The following is a 23034-nucleotide window of genomic DNA, read 5'->3' as shown; positions in this document are numbered from 1 at the left end:
ACTTGCCGCACTTGTAGCAGCCTGACGATCCCATCCTGCACGCCCCCTCGTGCGGCTTGTCGCACCTCCTGCAGCGGCTCGGTCCCGACTGGCCTTTTGGCCTCCCATCTGATCCCTTGGGCTTCTTCCCCGAAGCCCCTGATGCCTGACCATCCTCAAGTTTCCGTTTCCGAATGTGCTCCAAATTTATCTCTCTCTCCCTAGCCCTGGCAATCATGGAGTCCAGGGTAGGGCAAGCCGAAAAGCTAACATGCTCCCGAATGTCAGCTCGTAGCATATCATGGTAACGAGTCCTCCTCATATCCTCGTCACCTGCATACTGGGGCACCAATAAAGCCCTCTCCCGAAACTTGGCGGTGATCTCCGCCACGGTCTCTGTCGTCTGCCTCATGTCTAAAAACTCCCTGGCCAGCTGCTGAAGCTCGACCGCTGGCGCAAACTCTGCCCTGAACCTAGCCGCAAAGTCCGATCAAGTCATTGCCTCGATAGCCGAGGCTCCCAACGAGTCACCCACTGACTCCCACCAATCTCGGGCCCGGTCCCGTAAACACCCTGCTGCGTACCTCACCTTCGACCCCTCGGGGCAGAAGCTGGTCAACTGGGCGGACTCGATATCCGCAATCCACCGCCTGGCGACTATGGGGTCCTTCACCCCATGGAAATCCGGCGCACCACTGCCTCTGAAGTCCTTGAAGGACAGTGTGCGAGATCCCGACTGGCTAGAGGCCAAGTCGCTCCTGAATGCCCGTAGGCGATCCTCCATCAACTCCACGATCCCTTCCTTGATCGACCCAAAGATGATGGGGGTCGACTCAAGGATGCCCCTAGTGATCTCCGACGTGATGAACTCACGTAGCCTCTCCTCAATCGGCTCAGTGCCAGATCTCGAACCTGACCCCTCTCCTAACCCGCCATCCGTCGGTCTCGGTCGAAGTACCACCATTCTGCAAAACATCATAATAATCATTAGTGGTACTGCTACTTTCTGAGGGATCTCAACTACTTACAGGTTCCTTGGTCTCGTCTTGGCCTTCCTCAGCTCGGGTACGGATCCTCTGCTTTCAGTAGTACGGGCCCATACTACCTTCCACATCTATCCGTACCTTCTCCGAGGAATTCCTCGACTCCACCAGCTCCCCTTTACTACTGCTACTCTCTGTTATTCTCATCCTAGGCTTGCCCTAGGGAAAACCCAAGTTCAACACAACTGGTCCTCAGCTGCTGTAGGTCTCCTCATAATGCCAGTTAGCCACCACCTAAACACCATCACATGTGATGAGGATTAGATAATCCTTCAAGTAAAAGATCCGTCCCTACAACGGTTGGACTCAAACAAGAGCTGCGCAATAGGGCCAGTTCCAACACTTTGGGATTATTCAACCCTGATTACATGTGGTGTGACGTGTTTACCTAGTGGCTCACTCCCATTACTCAGAATCCCACCAAGCACGAAGCAAGCAGCATTCGGATAAGGAAAAACAGACTCAAGCCAAAACTGTTCTTAGAACAAGAAACGACACTTAACATAGGATACTAAGCTCATACTATCAGGCATAACCTAAACAGGCTATCCTACTGCTGTCTACTCAATTCTAGCATGCAATATTCATAAAGCTGTAGCAAATAAATAGGCACATAAGGCATCACTCCTAGATCCTTAGCCTATTCTAGCATGCAATATTCATAAAGCTGATAAACATAACATAAACTTGTATGGGTACTATGGGGAATACTTACTTGAGCTCGGCCGGTCGCGCACGTCACATACTTTACTCTTTCTTGTGACTCTTTTCCGGGTTTTAAAGAACAATTTCTTTTGGAAAAATCTTTCAATCCCTCGATTTGAGTCCAAACACTCCCGAAGGCGTGTCCGAATCCCTCAAACCAGGGCTCTGATACCAACTTGAAACGACCCAATTTTTACGTCCGAAAATTTCATTTTTAAGGTATTACTTTAGAAAACATTAATAAATAAAAGCATTGTTTGTTCACACCATAACACATCGCAACCATGTTCTAAAAAGTCAAACCATACATCCCATCAAAATATCAGAGTACAATCCCAGTAAATCTTATAAATGCGGAAACCGAAGAGTGTGTGTATGACGTGCCGCTACCACGCCGGCTCCTTCCCCTTCGATGCAGAGGTACCTGAAAACAAAACTGTAAACGTAAGCACACAGCTTAGTGAGTTCCCCCAACGTACCGCATACCATACAAACACATAACATACGTACTGCCAGGCTATTCTGGGGTGCCTGACTACCCGGTACGGCCATTCTGGGGTGCCGACCTACCCATACGGCCATTCTGGGGTGCCGTCTTACCCGTGTCAAGCCATTCTGGGGTGCTGACTACCCATGTCAAGCCATTATGGGGTGCTGACTACCCATCGGTCCTAACAACCGATCCTCGGGGACTATTTCACCCCCTACTACTACGATCACATGTAACATAACAAGCCAGCATGCAAACATATCATCACATACTGTCAGACGTATCTGGGGTGTCTGACTACCCTTTGGTCCTAACAACCAAACTCTACTACTATCACATACAACATATCATGCTAGCATATAACATATCAGGTAGTAGCAAACTTAGATGATATCACAAAGACAATCATCTATCATACATCTCCTATTGGTGGGTCGGCATTGTGGCCTTAGACCCACTGCTACTGGATGGTAACTCACCTCAAAGTAGCTGCTGAACTGATCGGGAACTAACTGACTGCTGCTGCTCCGGGAGTCCTCCGACTGCAATTCCCAAAACATACTCAATCAAACACTGCTAACTGACCTTTAGGTAAAATGACCATCTTACCCCCGGTCTAGCTCTAAGCCAAAGCTAGAGTCAACTTTCAGTTGACCCGACTCGCCGAGTGGATCACCACTCGCCGAGTCCCTAGCAAACCAATGTCCTGGGTCCCTGGTTCTACTCGTCGAGTCGGGCTATGACTCGACGAGTTCACCTTCTAACTGTCGTTCAACTCCTTCATCCTACTCGCCGAGTTGCATGAACAACTCGTCGAGTTCATCTTCATCCGATGAACACTTTATGCTAAGACTCGCTGAGTTGTATGAACAACTCGCCGAGTCTGTTCTTGATCTATGAAGATTGCCTTGGACTCGCCGAGTCAGGGCATTGACTCGCCGAGTCCTAACATGGGTGAGTTCAACTCCCAACTCACAGAGTCACCCCCTGTGACTCATGGCTCAACTCGACACATGATGAAGGGACCAAATCGGTGACTCGTGACCAGACTCGCCGAGTCACCTATGCGACTCACCGAGTCGTCGCCATGCATCCACCAAATACACAGATTTACTCGGTTTCAGTCCATGCCATTCATAGATCTGGACTTCTAGGACACAAATCACACGTAAAGTTTCCAACTTTACGTGTGGATATTCACTAATGTGGATTTTAGGGTGCAAAATGCCTCAAAAGGGTAGATCTAGGATGAACAAGCCACATGGGGCCATAAAGCTCACAGATCTGAGCTCCTGAAGCTCAATATTGCCTAGATCTAAAGGTTAGTCCACTTATTACGAGTCCTTAAGCACAAACAAGCTTGGAGAATTGCTCAAGAGTGTCCCAAATGACATCCTAAGCATAGAAACAGGGGAAAACGAGATATACCTCAAGGAAAATGTTGAAATGACACAAAGATGGCCGATCTCCTTCTCCTCTTCTTGATCTACTCCTCTTTCTCCTCAAAACCTTCAAGAACACACCAAGAACACCTCAATCTCTCAAGGAAACAAGGGAAAACGATGTTGGGGGAGTTCTGGGGGTGAATGGGGACGAGTTGGGGCGGAATGAGAGTTTAAATAGGGTGCAAACCCTTGAAACTTAGGGTTTCATCCAGCAGCAGTGACTCGCCGAGTCCAGGATGTGGACTCGCCGAGTCGCCTACTTAAAACGTGTCCTGAGTCTCGTCCCTACTCGGCGAGTCGGACCCTATGACTCGCCGAGTCCAAGGCTAAATTAGGGCAATGCTCAAATAAAATTCACATACCGGAAACCAGGTGCTACACGAGACTTAACTTCCTACAGAGTTGGGATGTCATTTTCTATGAGTAGTATGTCATCCACATACAACACCAAAAAGCTAACTATACTCCCAGTAGCCTTGACATATACACAAGATTCATCTTCACTCCTAGAAAAGCCAAACTCTTTGACCTTCTCATCAAAGCAAAGATTCCATCTGCGAGGTGCTTACTTTAATCCATAGATGGATTTCTCAAGCTTACACACTCTATTAGGGTATTATGTGCTGACAAAACCCTCTGGCTGATTCATGTAAACATCCTCAACAAACTTTCCATTAAGGAAAGCGATTTTGACATCCATTTGCCATATTTCATAGTCATGAAATGCAACTATGGCTAACAATACCCTAATATACTTAATCTTGGCTACTGGTGAAAAGGTCTCATCATAATCAACTCCTGAAGTTTGAGAAAAGCCCTTTGCAACCAATCGTGCCTTATAAGTGTGTACATTACCATCCATGTCGGTCTTCTTCTTGAAGATCCATTTGCACCCAACTGTCTTACGACCTGGAACATTGACAACCAGGTCCCAGACCTGATTGTCATACATGGATTGTATCTCGCTATCCATTGCCTCTTTCCATTTAGTAGACTCGGGGCCTGCCATGGCTTCCACATAGTTGTTAGGTTCATCCAGACTTACCAGTGTCCCATCACTTATAAGTGTCTCACCTTCCGTAGTAATATAGAAACCATAGTAATGCTCAAGTTCATTCCTAACCCTTGTGGAACGCCTTAGAGGTACAATTGGAGGTATAATTGGATCAACAGGAGTTTCCTCCTCAAGTTGACTGCTAGGGTTTGAGGTTCCTTCACCACTTGACTCTTGAAGTTTTTCAAGGTCAATTAGCATCCCACTGTCTCCTTGGCTTATGAACTCTCTCTCTCTCTCAAAAGATAGCCCTCCTTGCTACAAAGACCACATTCTCACTAGGTCTGTAGAAGAGGTAACCAAAGAATTTTTGTGGGTAGCAGATGAAAATACACCTCTCACTTCAAGGTTCGAGCTTGTCATGAGTTTCGCATCTCACGAAAGCCTCGCAACCCCAAACCTTGATGTGGGATAGACTAGGAACTTTTCCAGTCCACATCTCGTGAGGTGTTTTGGCAACCTTCTTTGTAAGGACCAGATTAAGGATATGGGTGGCAGTCTCTAAGGCATACCCCCAAAATGAGATTGGTAGTATAGTTCGACTCATCATGGAACGAACCATGTCCAACAAGGTTCGATTACGCCTCTCAGCTACACCATTCAACAGTGGTGTCCTGGGAGGTGTCAATTGTGAGACAACCCCACATTCCCTTAGATAGTTGATGAACTCAGTACTAAGATACTCACCACCACGATCAGATCGAAGCATCTTAATGTTCATGTCCAATTGATTCTCGGCTTCCTGTTTAAACTCTTTAAACCTTTCAAAAGTCTCTGACTTATTCTTGATTAAGTAGACATATCCATATCTACTATAATCATCTGTGAAAGTCACATAATAACGATTAGCATCCCTTGTGGCTGTTTTGAAGGGTCCACATACATCTGTGTGTACAAGATTCAACAAACCTTCACCCCTCTCACAAGAACCAGTGAAGGGTGACTTTGTCATTTTTCCAAGTAAGCATGATTCACAACTATCATTTGACTTTAGGTCAAATGATTCCAAAAGTCCATCCTTTTGGAATTGTATTTGATATTATGACTTTTCTTGGGATGGTTATTATGAAAACTGTTTTTCTATTATTTTAAAAATGAAAATTTGGATGTTAAAGCATCCATAATATCCTAAATTCATGCCTTTCTTTTCTTAATTGATATGCATTTCCTTTGTGTTAATAAAATTCTTAAATGCCTCCCACTTTAGTTTTCTATTGATGTGGGATGCTTTCCACTTTGGCCTTTGTAAGATAATGAGAGTTTTAAGCCTTCATGTTGTAGTAAGTGAAACCATTCGATAATTTTGTTAAACATGGACCATTTTTTTTAAATTTTGTTTTACATATGTAGATCATTTATGTAAGTTTGTCTTATATATGAACTATTTCCATAACTTTGTTAGTAGGATCGTTTCCTTTGTATTACATAGTAATTATTTCTAGACAAAATTGTAAGAATAGTCCCTGTGGTTAGGTGTAAATTGCTAGTTTGGGCCAAAAAAGTTTGGACTAGCACTCATGATCAAAATGTTTTTATTTTCTTGCCACTTCGGTCCAATTTACTTTAAACTTCTTTTGTAATGACAATTTTGCAATTGGTTTGTGCCTTTTCAAATTATTTATTTATTTAAAACTTTTATAATTAAAAGAAAAATAAAAAAGAAAATACGTATATATATATATATATATATATATATATATATATATATATATATATATATATATATATATATATCTCAGTTGAGAATGTAAACCCCTTGATTCTATAATTTTCTCATCGAGAGCAAAGATTATACCCTCAAAAGTTTCCAATTCATGGTTGCTTCTTGTAACCTTTCGCTATTCTCTCCTTTTCGTCTACATTTCCTCCTTTATGAGCTTCAGTTTAGATGAAGATCGCTACTTGGGACTTTTTAGCTTCAAATCTGGGTAATGTTCTTAGGTTTAATTGGCATTTATGGCACTAGCTGTCCAATTCCCCCAAAGTGGATCTGGACTTATAACTTTCGAGTAAAGGGACCAACCGATTACTAGATTTAATTGGTAAAAACTTTTTCACTGGTTTGTTTTTCTATGGATTCGAGATTGAGACGGCGATGAGATGATGATCATGAACGAAACAACTTGTGATCGCATGGGTGGAGGCCTACTTTTCTGAACATCGATGTCTTCGGAAATCCTAACGTTCGTCGAATGGCGACAATGCATTGTTAGGGTTACGTTTTAGTTTCAGGATCTGAAACCCTATTTGTAAGAGAGACGGTGAAAGAGGTGTCGTTCTACGTTAGATATGGGTTGTATGTATTTTTTTTGTGTTTATGATCAAAGTCGAAATCTACAAAATCCTTAAAGAACAAACATCTTGAATCCAAGTTCTTGAGTTCTTGAACATTTGGTTTCATGTTTGTAAGATATATTGTGTTCATATTCATTTTGGTTCATATGGCGTGTGTTTTTATGTAAAACCGGGTGTGTGTTTATGTTTAAGAACAACCAAGAATGGATCAGTAAAGAAGGGGAATGTCGGTAGTGAGAGAAAGCATAGAAATCTGGGAAGAAGAAGAAGTGGATGAAAGATTTTGAGTGAGAGGTATTTTCATTTAATTATAAAAGTATTAAAATAGATTAAAAAAACTAAAACATGAGGCAAAATCGTCATTATAAAAAGTTTAAAGTAAATTGGATTAAAGAGACAAGAAAATAAAAAACTTTAGTCTAAATATTTTTGACCTAAAGTGATAATTTCCACCTAACAACAATAATCATTCTTGCAATTTTGTCTTATTTCTATAATTCCGTTGTTTTCTAACAATTTATGTAATTTTATTTAGACAATTTTAATTTTGTGAAAGAGGGGCCATATCAGTCATTTTTTCTCGTATAGGACCATTTGTGTCATTTTGTATATGAAACATAGGGCCCACCCCCCTTTTAATAATAAATCAGGTCGACCATATTTATGCAAGGTTGCCTCGATTGATCTTCTTGATTTTCAGTCGCATAGTGAAACTTTATTTCTTTGTTCTTCATTAGCCACTTCTACTTTTGTAATGCAATTGATTCTTCTCGATGTTCCTCTCACCATATTCCTCGCATTCCAGCTTTTCATGAAGCTTCTTTGTTGATTGTTGACTTCTTCGTTTGTGGCGAGGCTCAACATTAAACACCGGAAGACCAGCAAAACAACATCTACCGGGTTTTGACTTTTGACAAGGTATGTGTTCGTTAAATTTGCTGTAACCGAATCCAAATTATGATTGAATGTTTTATTTAAATGAATGAAGACAAAATATACAATTCAACCATTTGAGCAAGATCTTGATTTAGGTTGATCACTAGATCAGTGGGTGTGGCCAGTGTTATACACTGCAACATACAACCGCAAATGGTGTCTTAGGTTACTTTGTGTATTTGTGATGATTAAACTTTAAAGTCAACAACAATTAAAAAACTATTTCTGCCTTCACTTCTGCAGATCTGATTTAAGTGACCCACACTTTTGATGGTTTAGATTTGTTATTTTGTCTTATTTTGCTTTAAATACTAGTTATATTTGGCTGTTTAAGATGCAGATCATTTTGAAGTACAATAACTTTGTTTTTTTTTTTTTTTTTCCAACTTCTACCCTTTGTTTCCAACTTCTCTCTTTGCAATTCATTACAAAAGACTCGTATTCCGTTTAAAAAAACACACACAAAAAAATTAATGTTTAAAACAGAAAAATATTTTTTCAAAACAAATTAATAACTACTGTTTTATGAAATTTTGCATACCATTTATGTCAAAAATTTCCATCTAATTAACTTCTATGAATTGATGATTAATCATTACGTTTGTTAAGCTTATTAAAAAACTTCGTTATCTGTTCCGATACCAAAAGATAAATACAAAAAGACATGACATAATTTATTAAAAACGATCTAGTCAATTAATTATCTATTATCTTGGTGATGAAAATAGTTAACTATGAAAATAGTTAACCGACTAAAATATTAGATCAGAAGGAGTAGAGTGGGTTTCGGTTTATATGGCATGTGAAACCGTAGTGAGCACCGTCCCCTTATGCGGTTTGGGGTGTGCCATAGAAAATTGAAGCGTTTTTTCTTCTCTCTCACACACACATGGAATACCACTCCTTATATGTGGTAAAAATATATGTTAAAATGAGGGAGTATGATACCACTCCCTCCAGTCTTTTATATATATATATATATATAAAAGTCCCAATTAATATTATTTATTTGGTATTTTCATAAATTTCTTGCAAACCAAAGTTTATAAATATGTAAGTCTTTTAAGATATAAGTGTGTTATAAAGTTCTTTCTTTCACGCAATTTTTTTAGGTTTAGTATTTCCTATATTTTCGAGGTTAACTTTACTTTAAACATTCATACAACTAATTACTCTAGTAAAATCCAAATTTAGTGTTAATAACTTGGTACACAGATTGGTCCAAGTTTTAACAGAAAAAACTATGAATGAGATTTTTCAACTTGCACAATTGGTTTGAAAATTATTATTATTATTATTATTATTATTATTTTGGTTTTGACTCTTGAAAATTTTGAAAATAACTTTTTGCCATTTTAATTTATCTATTGAATTATTTTAAAGGTGCTATATCCTATATACCTCATACTAATAAAAGATCAAACATACATCATCCACTTACACATGGGTACCAATACACCCATCATATTGTCACTAAAAAGTTTTAGTTTTTGGATCAATAGTCTCAATCCTAGTCTCAATAGATCCATCATATTATCATATTTATTATTTTTTTTAGTTTTGGAATGATTAGACTGAAAAGATTTTAGACAGAATGATAATTTTGCAGTTTATTTGATTTTTTTTTATTAATCATGTTAAGACAAAATATCAGGATAAGTTTATGCGTTTTACAAAAAGTGATTTGTTTAGTCTTTTTGTAATGGCATGTTTAATTTCTTACATAGTTGGTCCTTAATCCATGTAAAATATCCTTTATACTCTTTTCATCATTTTTTTTTTCAAAAAAAAAAACAGTTAAAAATGCCCCATTTAACTTCCTAAAAATACTAAGTAAAAATTTTATTTTTAATTAAACCAAAATCATTCATTCATTACTTTCAAAGGATAATCAAGTGTAATGTATTCTCAAAACATCACAGTGAAACATAAAAAATATCATGTGGAATAAAACTTAGGGGATGCAGTGTGATCAAGCTGGGTCATTTCCTTTGGAACCCAAAGCACTTGAACACTTAAACATAAAACCGTAAGCACTAAGCTTAATTAGTTCTCCAAAATACCACATACCATACATAAAACAAGTATCACCCACAAGTATATAAATAAGCCTCGCCACGGGCCTTACCCAAATAGCTATTAACTAGCCTCACCCAATAATATGAGTCTTACTCAACGAGCCTCACCCAACATATAAAATGATCCTCATCCAACATACATGCAAGAGTCACAAAGACAGTCTAACATCCTACACAGTATAGTGAGAAGACTTACCTCACACTCGATATCAAATACAATCACTCATAGAGATGAAAAACTGGTGCTATGCCCCACCTATCGACACATACAAGGTAGAACCTTATTATACAATCTAAAACTAAAACCTTATTATACAACCTTATTCTGACCAAAATTCAAAAATTCAACAATCAAAGTCAATGGTTAAAGTCAACTCAAGTGACCACCATGCACGTTGTGGCCATCAAACCCAATTATGATCTAAAACTGCTACCACGTCGTGGTAGAGTCCATGCAAAACAGTCATGAGATTCTCCTTTGCCACGTCGTGGCATCCATAATCTCATGTCGTGGCTATTGTACTTGAACAATTTAATGGATTGAGTCCTTAATCTGAAAATCTCTTTGCTCGTACTTTCCAGTAAGCTTATTGGGACCATAATACTCCATAAAAATACAAACTTTATGGACATGCAGAACCCATGCATGTCCTCCTTCAAACTAGGTTAAAATATGGGAAAAGTGACCTAAAACTCATGCATGTCTACCAAAACTATACCAACTCTAAGATCCAGAAGATATAATGACCAAGGGACCAAGGTGAACCATAAAATTGCAAACTTTATCTCTTTCAACCATCCAAAGATTCACTAAGGACTAAAACATGCCAATAAAGCTAGATCCATAAGGAATACATCAACAAGATGAGAACTTTAGAGCTTACAAATGATCCAGAAGATACATAAGGAGTAGAAATGAGTAGCTTGCTTGATCTACGTACAAGAGTTCCTTGTTCCTTCTTCTAAGACCATAAAACACCAAAATGAGTCAAGAACTTCAAAAGGGAAGCTAAGGTTTTGGTTTATGAGTTTGGAAAGTGATGAAGGATGAGAGTGGATGAAATCTCAACTATCACTTCCTTTTAATAAGGCCCAAGGCCTGGAATTAGGGTTTCTCCATAAAGACGTTGCCATGTCGTGGCCAACACACGACCCCACCATGGTGACCTTAATGATTAGTACGTGCCAATTGATTTTGCCACGCCATGGTGATGCCTTCTCCATGCCGTGGCCACCCCTAAATCTCAAATTAATAATTAAAGTTCATAGCTAAAAACGGGTGTTACAATTCTCCCCCACTTGAATAAGATTTTATCATCGAAATCTGCCACTGCAAACAACTCGGGATAATTCTTCCTCGTATGCTCCTCGGGTTCCCAAGTCCATTCGGAACCCTTCTAGTGCTGCAGTTGCAACCTTACCCACCCGGGATAACACTCTGAACGAACCAATGAATTTAGGACTGTAACAGCTCAAATTTTCAAATAAAATTTTCATTTAAAATAGAACAACATTATTCGACAAAAGCATTTATTCCAAGTTCATTTCAAAAATACAAATAACAAATCCCCAAGATCTCCAACCATGGCAGTGTGTACGTGTCACGCCGGCGCCTTCCCACGGTCATCACTAGTACCTGAAACACATAAACACAACTAGTAAGCATAAATGCTTATTGAGTTCCCCAGTATACGACTTACACACATACGCCTTTCCAGGCCCTGACCTTCCGGTCCATATAACATTACCTTCCGGCCCGTAACATAATTGCCTTCCGGCCCATAACTTATCGCCTTCCGGCCCGTATTATATTGCCTTCCGGCCCATAGTATATTGCCTTCCGTCCCATAACATTTACAAAGCATAACACATATATCATAACACACATAGCACATATATCATACATCATACCTGTTCCTGATATCACATAACATATTGCCTTCCGGCCCGGTTAAACATACATAACATGTATAGCATCTACCTTTCCAGTTATAGCATAAATCACATATATCACATACGACCTTCCGGTCACACAGTCAAACCCTTCCGGGTGAAGTATAGTGAGAAAACTCACCTCGTAGTATGCAAGCTATAAACCCTTGGAGCTACTCGTACTCGATCCGTTAATCTGTAGACTCCCATAATACCACATACCTTTATTAATGATCTTATCAAACAAGACACTGACCCTACGAAATTACATACAGGTCAACGGTCAACTTGACCGGACTCGTCGAGTCTAGACGTCCTCCCCAACATCCCTGTTATTCCCTTTCTACCCGTCGAGTACCCCCCCTTGACTCGACGAGGTCCTTGTGAAAGAATCGCGGGGCCACCCCAACTCCACTCGCCGAGTCTAAAGAACGACTCGACGAGTCCCAGTAAGTCTTCAAGCTACTCGCCGAGTCTGAAGAACAACTCGGCGAGTCCTAGTAAATCTTCAGGCTACTCGCCGAGTCTGACGAACAACTCGGCGAGTCCAAGCGGATCTTCAAGCTACTCGCCGAGTCTGATCATTGGACTCGGCGAGTCCACGCCATGCAGTCAATCAACTGCCTCCTGTAATTCGCATGGTTCCGTAATATATAAATATGGGACTTCCTGGACCTTTACACATACTGCTACTGGGATTTAAACACTTGTAACAACACTATAACCTAACTAATCATTAAATGGGTTTCCTAAACCCTAAATTCGTGTACAACACCAAAACTACAGAAATGATCCAAGGATTACCTGGAAAACGTTTCCCTGCGTCCCCAACCTTCAGAGCTCAATCCCCTTGATCCTCCTTTGACCACAACCTTGCCTCTTCTTGCCTAACAACCTCTTCAAGCTTCCACTAGCCTTCACCCTCGCTCCAGATGTTCCCAGACTTTTAGGTTATCTTCAATCGGCCAAAAGACGAGACATGACGGCCCTAAAGACATTATATACGATCCAGAATCAAAACGGCTAGGGTTTCAGCTGAACAGCGTCGACTCGCCGAGTCCCTAATGGACTCGTCGAGTCCAGTCGCGAATCTGTGACCAAGACCGTGGTCCTACTCGGCGAGTCAGGCATCAACTCGCCGAGTCCCCCCCCTAAATATTCCCCAAATTAATTTAAAGTAATACCTGAAATTCCGGGCTGTTACAAGGACCCAACTTTCCCTGCTTCCGAAATCAAATGACACCTTTCCAAGGTGATACCTTCAAATGCACAAAATACCCAACACGAAACTTGAGATCGAAATGTTGCTTATCAACATAATTTTTCCGGCGAATTTGCATGGTCTAGAGCCTACCACACACCTGTTGAATCAACTCAGTTGTCTTGAGTACTACCTTAGTACTCCCCATTAGTCGCTATTCGATCTGGCCCCAACAAATCGGGGTCCTACACTTTCTCCCATAGAGTATCTCAAATAAACGTCAATCAATACTGGTGTGGTAACTATTGTTATAGGAGAACTTTTCCAGTGGAATATAAGCATCCCAACTCCTACCAAAATCTAACATGCATGCCCTAACCATATCCTCAAGCATCTGAATAGTCCTCTCGCTCTGCCTGTTCGTCTAAGGGTGATAAGTCATACTGAAATGCAGTTAAGTTCCTAACTCCTCATGAAACTTCTTTCAAAACCTAGAAGTGAAACAAACATCTCTATAAAAAATAACTGAAACAGGCACACCATGTCATCCAACTATCTCCCTGATGTAAATATCAGGTAATTTCTCAGCGGAAATGCTTTCCTGAATAGGGATGAAATAAACACTCTTGATCAATCTATCATCAATGAACCATATCAAATCAACCCCACAAATTGTCCTCAATATCCCGGTGATGAAATCCATGACGATTTGTTCCCATTTCCACATGTAATATCTAACGGTTGCAAAAAGTCGTCAGGTATCTGATGTTCGACCTTGACTTTCTGACAAGTCAAGCACCTCTCCACATACCAAGCCACATATTGCTTCATGCAGGGACATCAATAATCCATTATGAGATCCCTGTACATCTTCGTCACACCAGGATGAATCGAAAACTTCAACTTGTGCCCTTAATCCATCAATGTCTTCCGAGTTCCTCCCAGATAAGAAACCTAAACCATCCTATGCAGAGTCAATAAACCCCAACTATCATAATTAAAAAAGGATGTCTGACCCATAATCCATTCACTCTTTCGATTCTTCTCCTTCATTTCCTCAACCTGAACCCCTCTGATCCGCTCCATAAGTGGAGTAACAACTGTCAATCTTAGATAGGAGTACTAGTTGACTTGTGACTTAAGGTGTCGTCCATGACATTGGCCTTACTTAGATGATATAAGATCTCACATTTATAATCTTTCACAACTTTGAGCCACATGCGTTATCGTATATTCAAGTTTGGATGATCGATAAAGTATTTCAAGCTCTTGGGATCCATGAAAATAGTGCACCGAACTCTATATAGGTAGTGACACCAATTCTTGAGGGAAAAAACTACAGCCCCAACTCCAAATCATGTGTAGGATAATTCTCCTCATGAGGCTTCAGCTACCTCGAAGCGTAAGTAATCATGTTGCCTTTTTGTATAAGCATGACCCCAAACATATAATCGATACATCACAGTAAGCCTCAAAATCATCCACACCCTCGGGTAGGGTTAGTATCGGTGCTTCACACAACTTTTGTCTCAATACCTCAAACGTTGCATATTGATCAGGCTCCTAATGGAAAGTGACACTCTTCTTCGTTAGGTGAGTCAAGGGTACAAGAGTCTTCGAGAAGTCCTAAATGAATCTCCGGTAATAACATGCTAATCCCAAGAAACTATGAATCTCAAATGGAAACTTTGAAACCTCCCATTGCATCATGACCTAGATCTTGGCTGGATCAACCAATATACCGTCCTGGTTGACAAGGTGACCCAGAAATCGCACCTCACGCAACCAGAATTTGCACTTGGGGAACTTGGCATACAACCTCTCCCTCCTCAAGATCTCCAAAACCTCTTGTAAGTGCTTCCCATGCTTCTCCTTGGTCTTGGAATAAATCAAGATTTCATCAATAAACACAATTATAGATCCAACATCGGCCTGCAGACTCAGTTCATGAGATCCATGAACACTGTCGATGCATTGGTGAGCATAAAAGGCATCACCACAAACTCATAATGACCATAAAAAGTTCTGAAATATGTCTTTGTTACATCCTCATCCCTAACCCTCATATGATTATAGCCCAATTGCAAATCAATCTTGGAAAACCAAGATTCCCCTGAAGTTGATCTAATAAGTCATCGATCCTTGGAAGTGGATAACGGTTCTTCGCCATTAACTTGTTCAACTCTCAGTAATCAATACATCCTATGTGAACCGTCCTTCTTTTTTCACAAACAAAATCAATGCTCCCCACGATGAACTGATTGGCCTGATATATTCATTGTCTAACATATCTTGCAACTATGTAGACAACTCTTGTATCTCTGGTGGTGATAGGCAATATGGTGCCTTAGCTATCAAAACTGTACCCAGAACCAATTCGATCTGAAACTCTACCTGCCTCTCAGGAGGCACTCCTGACAAGTCCTCAGGAAACACATTAGGGAACTCTCGAACGATAGGTACACCATCTACAATCTTCTTCTACATCACAAGTATCTACAACATGCACTCATGCTAAAGATATCTCCTAGCTCTAGCAACTGAACAGATAGTCGGTCCATGTTGTGCAGCCTCACCGCGTATAACTAGTTCTCCCCCACTTGGGGTACAAACTCTCACCAGCTGATGCTCACAATCAATCATCACCCCATATCGGATCAACACATCCATACCCATAATGATCTTTGTCTCTTGTAAGGAAATAGGAATAGATCAAATGGATACCTCTCATAGAACATATTAAGAATGCAACCCTAGTGAACTCTCGAAGAACTAACCGTGCAATCATCTACAATCTCTACATCCAATGGGAAATCCAACACTCCCGAAGAGTCAACATCTCGCTAAGCGCAAGAGATACAAATGATCGAGTAGTACCCAAATTGAAAAGAACAAGAGAAGATACACCATTCACTAAAAACATCCCTAAACATAATCATATGAATCATAATCATAAATAACGAAAGCAGTAACAAAATGATAAAAAGAATACATATTGTTAACCACATTTGGTGCTGCTCGGGTCTCCTAGCCGTCAACTAGAATGCTCAGCTCCTTAACACAGGATCCTCAGATTTATCCTGGCAGAAATCAAGGATCCTTAATGTAGCTAGAGTAGGCATCCTCACTGATCTTCCTGAAAAACTAGGAAAATCGGCCTTCTTGTGGTTAATCTGATTGTAGTGGAAGCATATCAATGATAGATGAGTGCAATCTTTACTAATGTGTCCTATCTATCTGCACTTAAAGCAACCATATCCACCCACATAACAATCCCCATTGTGTACCCTACCAGATTTTCCAAACCGGCTCCAGCCCTGCTGGCCTCTGGATTAAAAATAAAAAATCTTGGGTCTCTTCGTCGGACCCTCCAATGCATGGAGTTGAACTCGCCTCCACTTCCTTAGAAGCTCCAAATCAATCTATCGCTCATGGGCTCTGTTAGTCATATCATGTAGGGTCCGGCAAGCTGAAATGCTAACAAACTCCCCAATGTCATCTCTCAACATATCATGATATCTTGTCCTCTTCATCTCCTCGACCGCCACATACAGTGGAACCACCAAAGCCCTCTCCTTGAAGTTGGTGGTAATCTCCACCACGGTCTTCTTCGTCTTCCGGAGGTCTTAAAACTCCCTTGCAAGCTGATGTACCTCAATCATAGTTATGAAATCAGTCTTGATTCTTGTAACAATGTCTGGCGAGGTCTTAGCCTCAATGCTTGGCTCACCCAGAGCATGGTCAATCTCTGCCCACCAATCACGAGCTATCCCTCTTAGAAGATCGACAACAAACATCATCTTCGACCCTTTCGTACATGATCTAGTCCGAAAAGCACTCTCCATATTAGCGGTCCACTGTCGAATAGAAATAGTGTCTTTCTTCCCGAAGAACTCGGGAGCTCCACAAGCACGAACATCCTTGTAGGCAACAATGTGTGCTCCTCGTTGGCTAGCTGTCAACTCCAAGTGAAAGGCTGTGAAGCACTTTTCCAAGAACTCCATAATCCCTTTCTTAATGGTACTGAACATTAAAGGAGTTGAATCCAAGATACCACACTAAATCTCAGTTGCAATATACTGATGTAGCCTTTCATCGATTGACTCAGCGCCGGACCCTGAACCGGAAACAAACCCAGATCCTTCGATACCACCATTATGGGTAATCACCACCATGCTGAAAACAACAAACATGATATTAGAACATACCTGAAAATCCCATATACTACAAGCTCCTTAGAATTTCCGTGACTTTCCTTATTTTGAGTATAGATCCTGTGATTCCAGTAATATGAGCCCATACTACCATCTACGATTATCCGTAATTTCATCAAGAATCGTCCCAAATCTTGTAAGGTACTCTCTTACAAACTTTCTTAACACGAGTTATAACACAAAACAACATACTACTAAAATACTTCCTTAGTCACTAGGAATTCCCATCCCACACTGCCATCAGTTGCGTAAGAAACTTCTACCAATGTCGACCAATTTCCTTACAAATACAATCACATGCAACAAACATCAAATAATATTTCGACCGAAAGATCCAACACTAGAACGGTTAGACTCAAACAAGAGCTGCGTAATAGAGCCAAATCAAGCATTCTAAGACTATTTAATCCTTGTGGCATGCAAACTAATGTATTTTTAATAGTAAATTAAATTCAATATATATTTCACATAACACAAAGAAAGAAACATTCGAGCAGTGAAACTACTAAGCACTAAGGTATCAAGAAGATCAGGCAATCCTGACAAACAGTCCCTGAAGATCCCTATCCATTCTCTATCATGCATTTATAGTAATACCCATAATAGGCATGAAAGGCATTTCTCCTAACAAGCATTCTAATCATGTAATCCTGAGAAGATCCTTATTCCTATTGTACCATGCACCTCATATCATAACATACTAAAGAATAACATTCATGTATGAGTATTTTGGGAATACTTACGTGAGCTCGACTGATTGCACGCATCGCACCCCTTTCCTTGTAATACTTTTTTTAGAAAATTTATTTTCTTTTTAAAAGATTTTATTAGTCCTCATTTTGAGTTCAAACAAACCATAACACGTGTCCGACTCTCTCAAGCCAAGACTCTAATACCAACTTGTAACGTCATGAAAATACTAAGTACAAATTTCATTATTAATTCAACCAAAATCATTCATTCATTGCTTCAAAGGATAATCAAGCGTAATGTATTCTCAAAACATCAGAGTGAAACATAAAAAGATACAGCGGAATAAAACTCCAGGGGATGCAGTGCGATCAAGTCGGGACCTTCCCTTTGGAACCAGAAGTACCTGAGCATTTAGACATAAAACCGTAAAAATAAAGCTTAGTGTGTTCCCAGAATACTACATACCATATATATATAACGAGCCTTGCCCACAAGTATATAAACGAGCCTCGCCCACAAGTATATAAACGAGCCTCGCCCAATAATTAATATGGATCTCACCCAACGGGCCTCACCCAACATACAAAACGAGCCTCTCCCAACATACATGCAAGAGTCACAAAGACAATCTAGCATCCTACATAGTATAGTGAGAAGACTCACCTCACACTCGATATCGAATACAACTGCTTGTAGAGACGAGAAACTAGTGTTACGCCCCACCTATCGAAACATTCATGGTAAAACCTTAGTCTACCTTCTAAAACTAGCATTCCAACCAAAAGTCAAAAAGCCAACATACAAAGTCAAGTCAAAGTCAACTCATGTAACCACCACGTTGTGGCCATCCAACTTAGTTGCGATCTAAAATAGCTACCATATAGTGGCCATCCAACTTAGTTGCGATCTAAAATAGCTACCATATAGTGGTTGAGTCCATACAAAACAGTTGTGAGATTCTCCTTCGCTATGTTGTGGCATCCATCCAGCCGCACTGTGGCTACTGCACATGAACAACTCAATGGATTGAGTACTTTATCCGAAAAGATCCTTGCTCATACTTTTCGATAAGCTTATTGGGACCCTAATGGTCCATAAAAATCCAAACTTTATGGACATGCATGAACCATGCATGTCCTCCTTAAAACTAGGTCAAAATATGGGAAAAGTGACCTAAAACTCATGCATGGATACCAAAACAATACCAACTCCTAGATCCAGGAGATATAATGACGAAAAGGCCAATATGAGCCACAAAGTTGCAAACTTTATCTCTTTCAACCATCCAAAAATTCAATAAGGACTAAAACATGCCATGAATCTTGATCTATAAGGAAGACATCAACAAGATGAGAACTTAAGAGCTTACAAATGGTCCAAAAGATACACACAAGGAGTAGAGATGAGTGGCTTGCTTGATCTATACACAAGAGTTCCTACTTCTTCCTTCCAAGACCACAAAAACACCAAAATAAATCAAGAACTTCAAAGGGAGGCTATGGTTTTGGTTTATGAGTTTGGAGAGCAATGGAGGATGAAAATAGAAGAAATCTCAACAATCACTTCCCTTAAATAGGGTTCAAGGACCAAAAATTAGGGTTTCTTCAAAAAGATGTCGTCACGTCGTGACCTACACATGACCACACCATGGTGACCTTAATGATCGGCGTGTGCCAATTGATTTTGCTATGTCATAGTGATGTATTCACCATGCCGTGGTCACCCCCAAATCTTGAATTAATAATTAACGTTCATACCTAAAAACGAGTGTTACACCCCAACATACATACCCCACCCCACCCCATGTCGCCCACCACCACCATCATTTTCAAGCACCTGCATTTTCATCACTTATCTTCAACCTATACATCTATAAATAGAATAAAAAACTCTCCGGATCCATGACTGAAAAATATATCCTAATATCTTATACACACAATTAAAAACAAGAAATAAACACATACACATATACAAAAAAAAGTTAGATACCCAATAAATTTAATCATCCAGGTCCTCCCGATAAAACTGTATGGGATGTTGGTATGTGAAGTTTAAAAGTGTATAGGGTTTAGCTTAAGGCCCATTATATATTGTTATTTATATTCTTTTATTTTTTATTTTCAATCATGCAAGCTATCATATTTACACTCAGTAGTTACTAAATTTATTGCACAGGGCACTAAGAAGTCGGACAACATAACTAAGTTCTAATGGGTGAGCCAAATGACATAGACCAGTTTCATCCAATATCGTTGTCACCATCAATTTACAATCTTCCTGTTCAAGATCTACTTGATGGTAAGTACAATCTTTACATCAAAACTCTCCTGTACGATTGGTGATTCAAGCACACAATTTGAACTTCACAGCCCTGAAAACTTCTCTTTACTAGTTAGGAAGTTGACACTGCATTAACATCCCTTTGAAATACTTTAGATAACAAAAGAAGGGACTTCATCAATATTTGTGTTCCTCTAAGTAAAGCATCGATGAAAGGAGATTGGAAAACTGCAAAATCCATCCTCAATTGTCAGGAACATCTAGTACGTTATAGTATCACTGAAAATTGTGAAACAGCAGTTCACATTGCAGCGGCAGCTCAAAGGAACACAAAAAGCATCAACTTCGTGCAACATCTTGTTGGAAAGATGGAAAAGGCAGACTTGCAACTTCAAAATAGACAGGGTAACACTGCCCTTTGCTTAGCAGCAGCAGCTGGAAATGTTGAAATTGCTAAAATTATGGTGAAAAGTAACAAGGACTTACCCACAATCGCTAATGGCGAAGCAATGAGACCATTGTTTATTGTTGTGTTATTTAGACACCACGAAATGGTAAATTATCTCTATCACCAATCTCAGCGAATGGGTGCTCCTGATTGGACACCTAAAGATAGGAAGTGGGTTTTCTTAAGGTGCATTGAACTTGATCTCTGGGGTAGGTATTTTGTTGGGAGTTGTTGTACATAGATTTCATTATTAATTCATTATATAATTCTCAATCAATCTTTTTCAGATTTCGCACTAAAAATATTAAAAGACTACCCACTCCTAGCTCAATGTGGGAGTGCACTCGGTGCTTTGGCTCGAAAGCCTTCCGCATTTAATGAATCAAAACAACATTGCATCTGGAGAATCATCAATCCAAGTATACTTCATTCTACATTTTTCACACTTTAACATTTTGATTTTGTTATAAGTGTCCTTGTGGTTCATCTACTTGACGAATTTTTTTTCTTTTTGTAGTCATTTGTTTGAAAAGGGAACATGTTGAAACAGATAGTAAAGCCATGCAAATACTAAGAAAGATTTGGACAAGGATCGAGGAAAAACCCAAGGCTGAAATAGATAAAATACTTAGAGGCCCCAAGGTTCTTAAAGATGGAATTCAAACATACCCATCAAGAATACTATTTGTTGCTGCAGAAATGGGCAACACTAAATTTTTGGTCGAGCTCATTTCTAGATACCCTGATCTTATGTGGAAGAAAAATGAGAATAATCAAAGTATTTTCCACGTTGCTGTGTCTCATCGTCATGAGGATATCTATAATCTGTTATATGAGATAGGCTCAATGAAGGCTTTAATAATTTCTCTGGCAGATAAAGATGGCAATAATATGTTGCATTTGGTTGGAAAGAAGGCAGAGAAACGCCGAGATCAAGATGTGTCGGGGGTAGTCTTCCAGATGCAACTTGATTTAATATGGTTCAAGGTACATTAATCTCTTAAACACATGTGCACATTTCTTTAATTAATTATATCTTGATTATCTTCTATATGTTTCCTTCCTTTCTTTTGTCCATGAATTGATTATGTGCATTACTCGAGTTAGGTGACCAATGATTAGATTATAGTTTGGTTATCGAGTCAAAACAATATTCTGTAAGAATCAACTAAGCACACAAGTAGCTATTTTATGCCACATAGAACATTATGCCTTTCATAATGCTTGTAAGGGAGGATATTAATAATCTCAAATGTTGTGTTGTAGGAAGTAGAGTCTATGATCCCCCCTCTTTACAAGGAGCAGAAGAACACAAGTGGCTTAACACCGTATGAACTATTCACTCTCAACCACACAACTTCAGTTATCGATGGTGAAAAATGGATGAAAGGAACCGCTAGTAAATGCACATTGGTTGCTACATTAATAGCCACCATTGTATTTGCAGTCGCTTATACAATACCAGGTGGCTATGACCAAAATGATGGGTTTCCTATGTTCCTTCACAATGGACCCTTCCTACTGTTTGTTGTGTTAGATGCCATTTCTTTTATCTTGTCTTCGATTTCAATCCTTGTATTCCTATCCATACTTACTTGTCGTTACACTCAAGAGGATTTCAGAAATTCATTACCTGAAAAACTATTGGTAGGTCTCTCAATGCTTTTCCTCTCCATAGTGACCATGATGATTTCTTTTAGTGTCAGTTTCTTCGTGTTGTATCGTCACCGTTTTATCACGTTAGCAATCTTTGTTAGCTTAGTTGCCATTATACCTATCGTTTCATATGCTTATCTTCAATACCCTCTTTTGAAGGATGCATTTCGCTCGACTTATGGTTCCAAGTTTCTCTTTAGGCCGAAGGAACAAATGCTTTACTATCATAATCCAAGGTTCTAGCTAGTTGTTGGTTTGTGTTTAGTTCTTAATTTCAAGTTCAGTTTAAAGATATTTTTCATGATCATGTAGTTATTGTTAAAGTATGTATTTATGGTATTTGTTGAGTTGAATATGCTCCAAACCTCAAATGCATGAATGAGATTTTGACGTTTTGCAGTCTTTCTAAATATGTCACCAGAGCTGTTGCAATGTTATTTTGATTAGTATATATTGGGGATATATATTAGATTACCGTTTTTATTTTCTGTCTCTTCCGGTCTTCCATAGCCATTTCAAGAATTTACGAAATTTTAAGGGAGAATTTCATATATGCCCTTCTTAAACATCAAAATATCATATTTA

At 39.6% G+C, this 23034-nt stretch overlaps 1 protein-coding gene across 1 annotated transcript; it reads left to right on the top strand.

Moving 5' to 3' along the window:
- Positions 1 to 7724: 7724 nt before the first annotated feature.
- LOC144998229 (uncharacterized) lies at positions 7725 to 22781 on the top strand. The gene is made up of 5 exons (XM_078958045.1): positions 7725 to 7929; positions 20241 to 21002; positions 21081 to 21212; positions 21311 to 21780; positions 22060 to 22781. The coding sequence occupies exons 2-5, from the start codon at positions 20555 to 20557 to the stop codon at positions 22690 to 22692; spliced, it is 1683 nt and encodes a 560-aa protein (XP_078814171.1). The 5' UTR covers positions 7725 to 7929; positions 20241 to 20554; the 3' UTR covers positions 22693 to 22781.
- The last annotated feature ends 253 nt before the right edge of the window (positions 22782 to 23034 follow it).

The sequence above is a fragment of the Lactuca saligna genome, chromosome 1 (assembly GCF_052625555.1).
Source record: "Lactuca saligna cultivar CGN05327 chromosome 1, ASM5262555v1, whole genome shotgun sequence".
Taxonomy (NCBI): Eukaryota; Viridiplantae; Streptophyta; class Magnoliopsida; order Asterales; family Asteraceae; genus Lactuca; species Lactuca saligna.
This window is presented reverse-complemented; position numbering and strand designations above follow the sequence as displayed.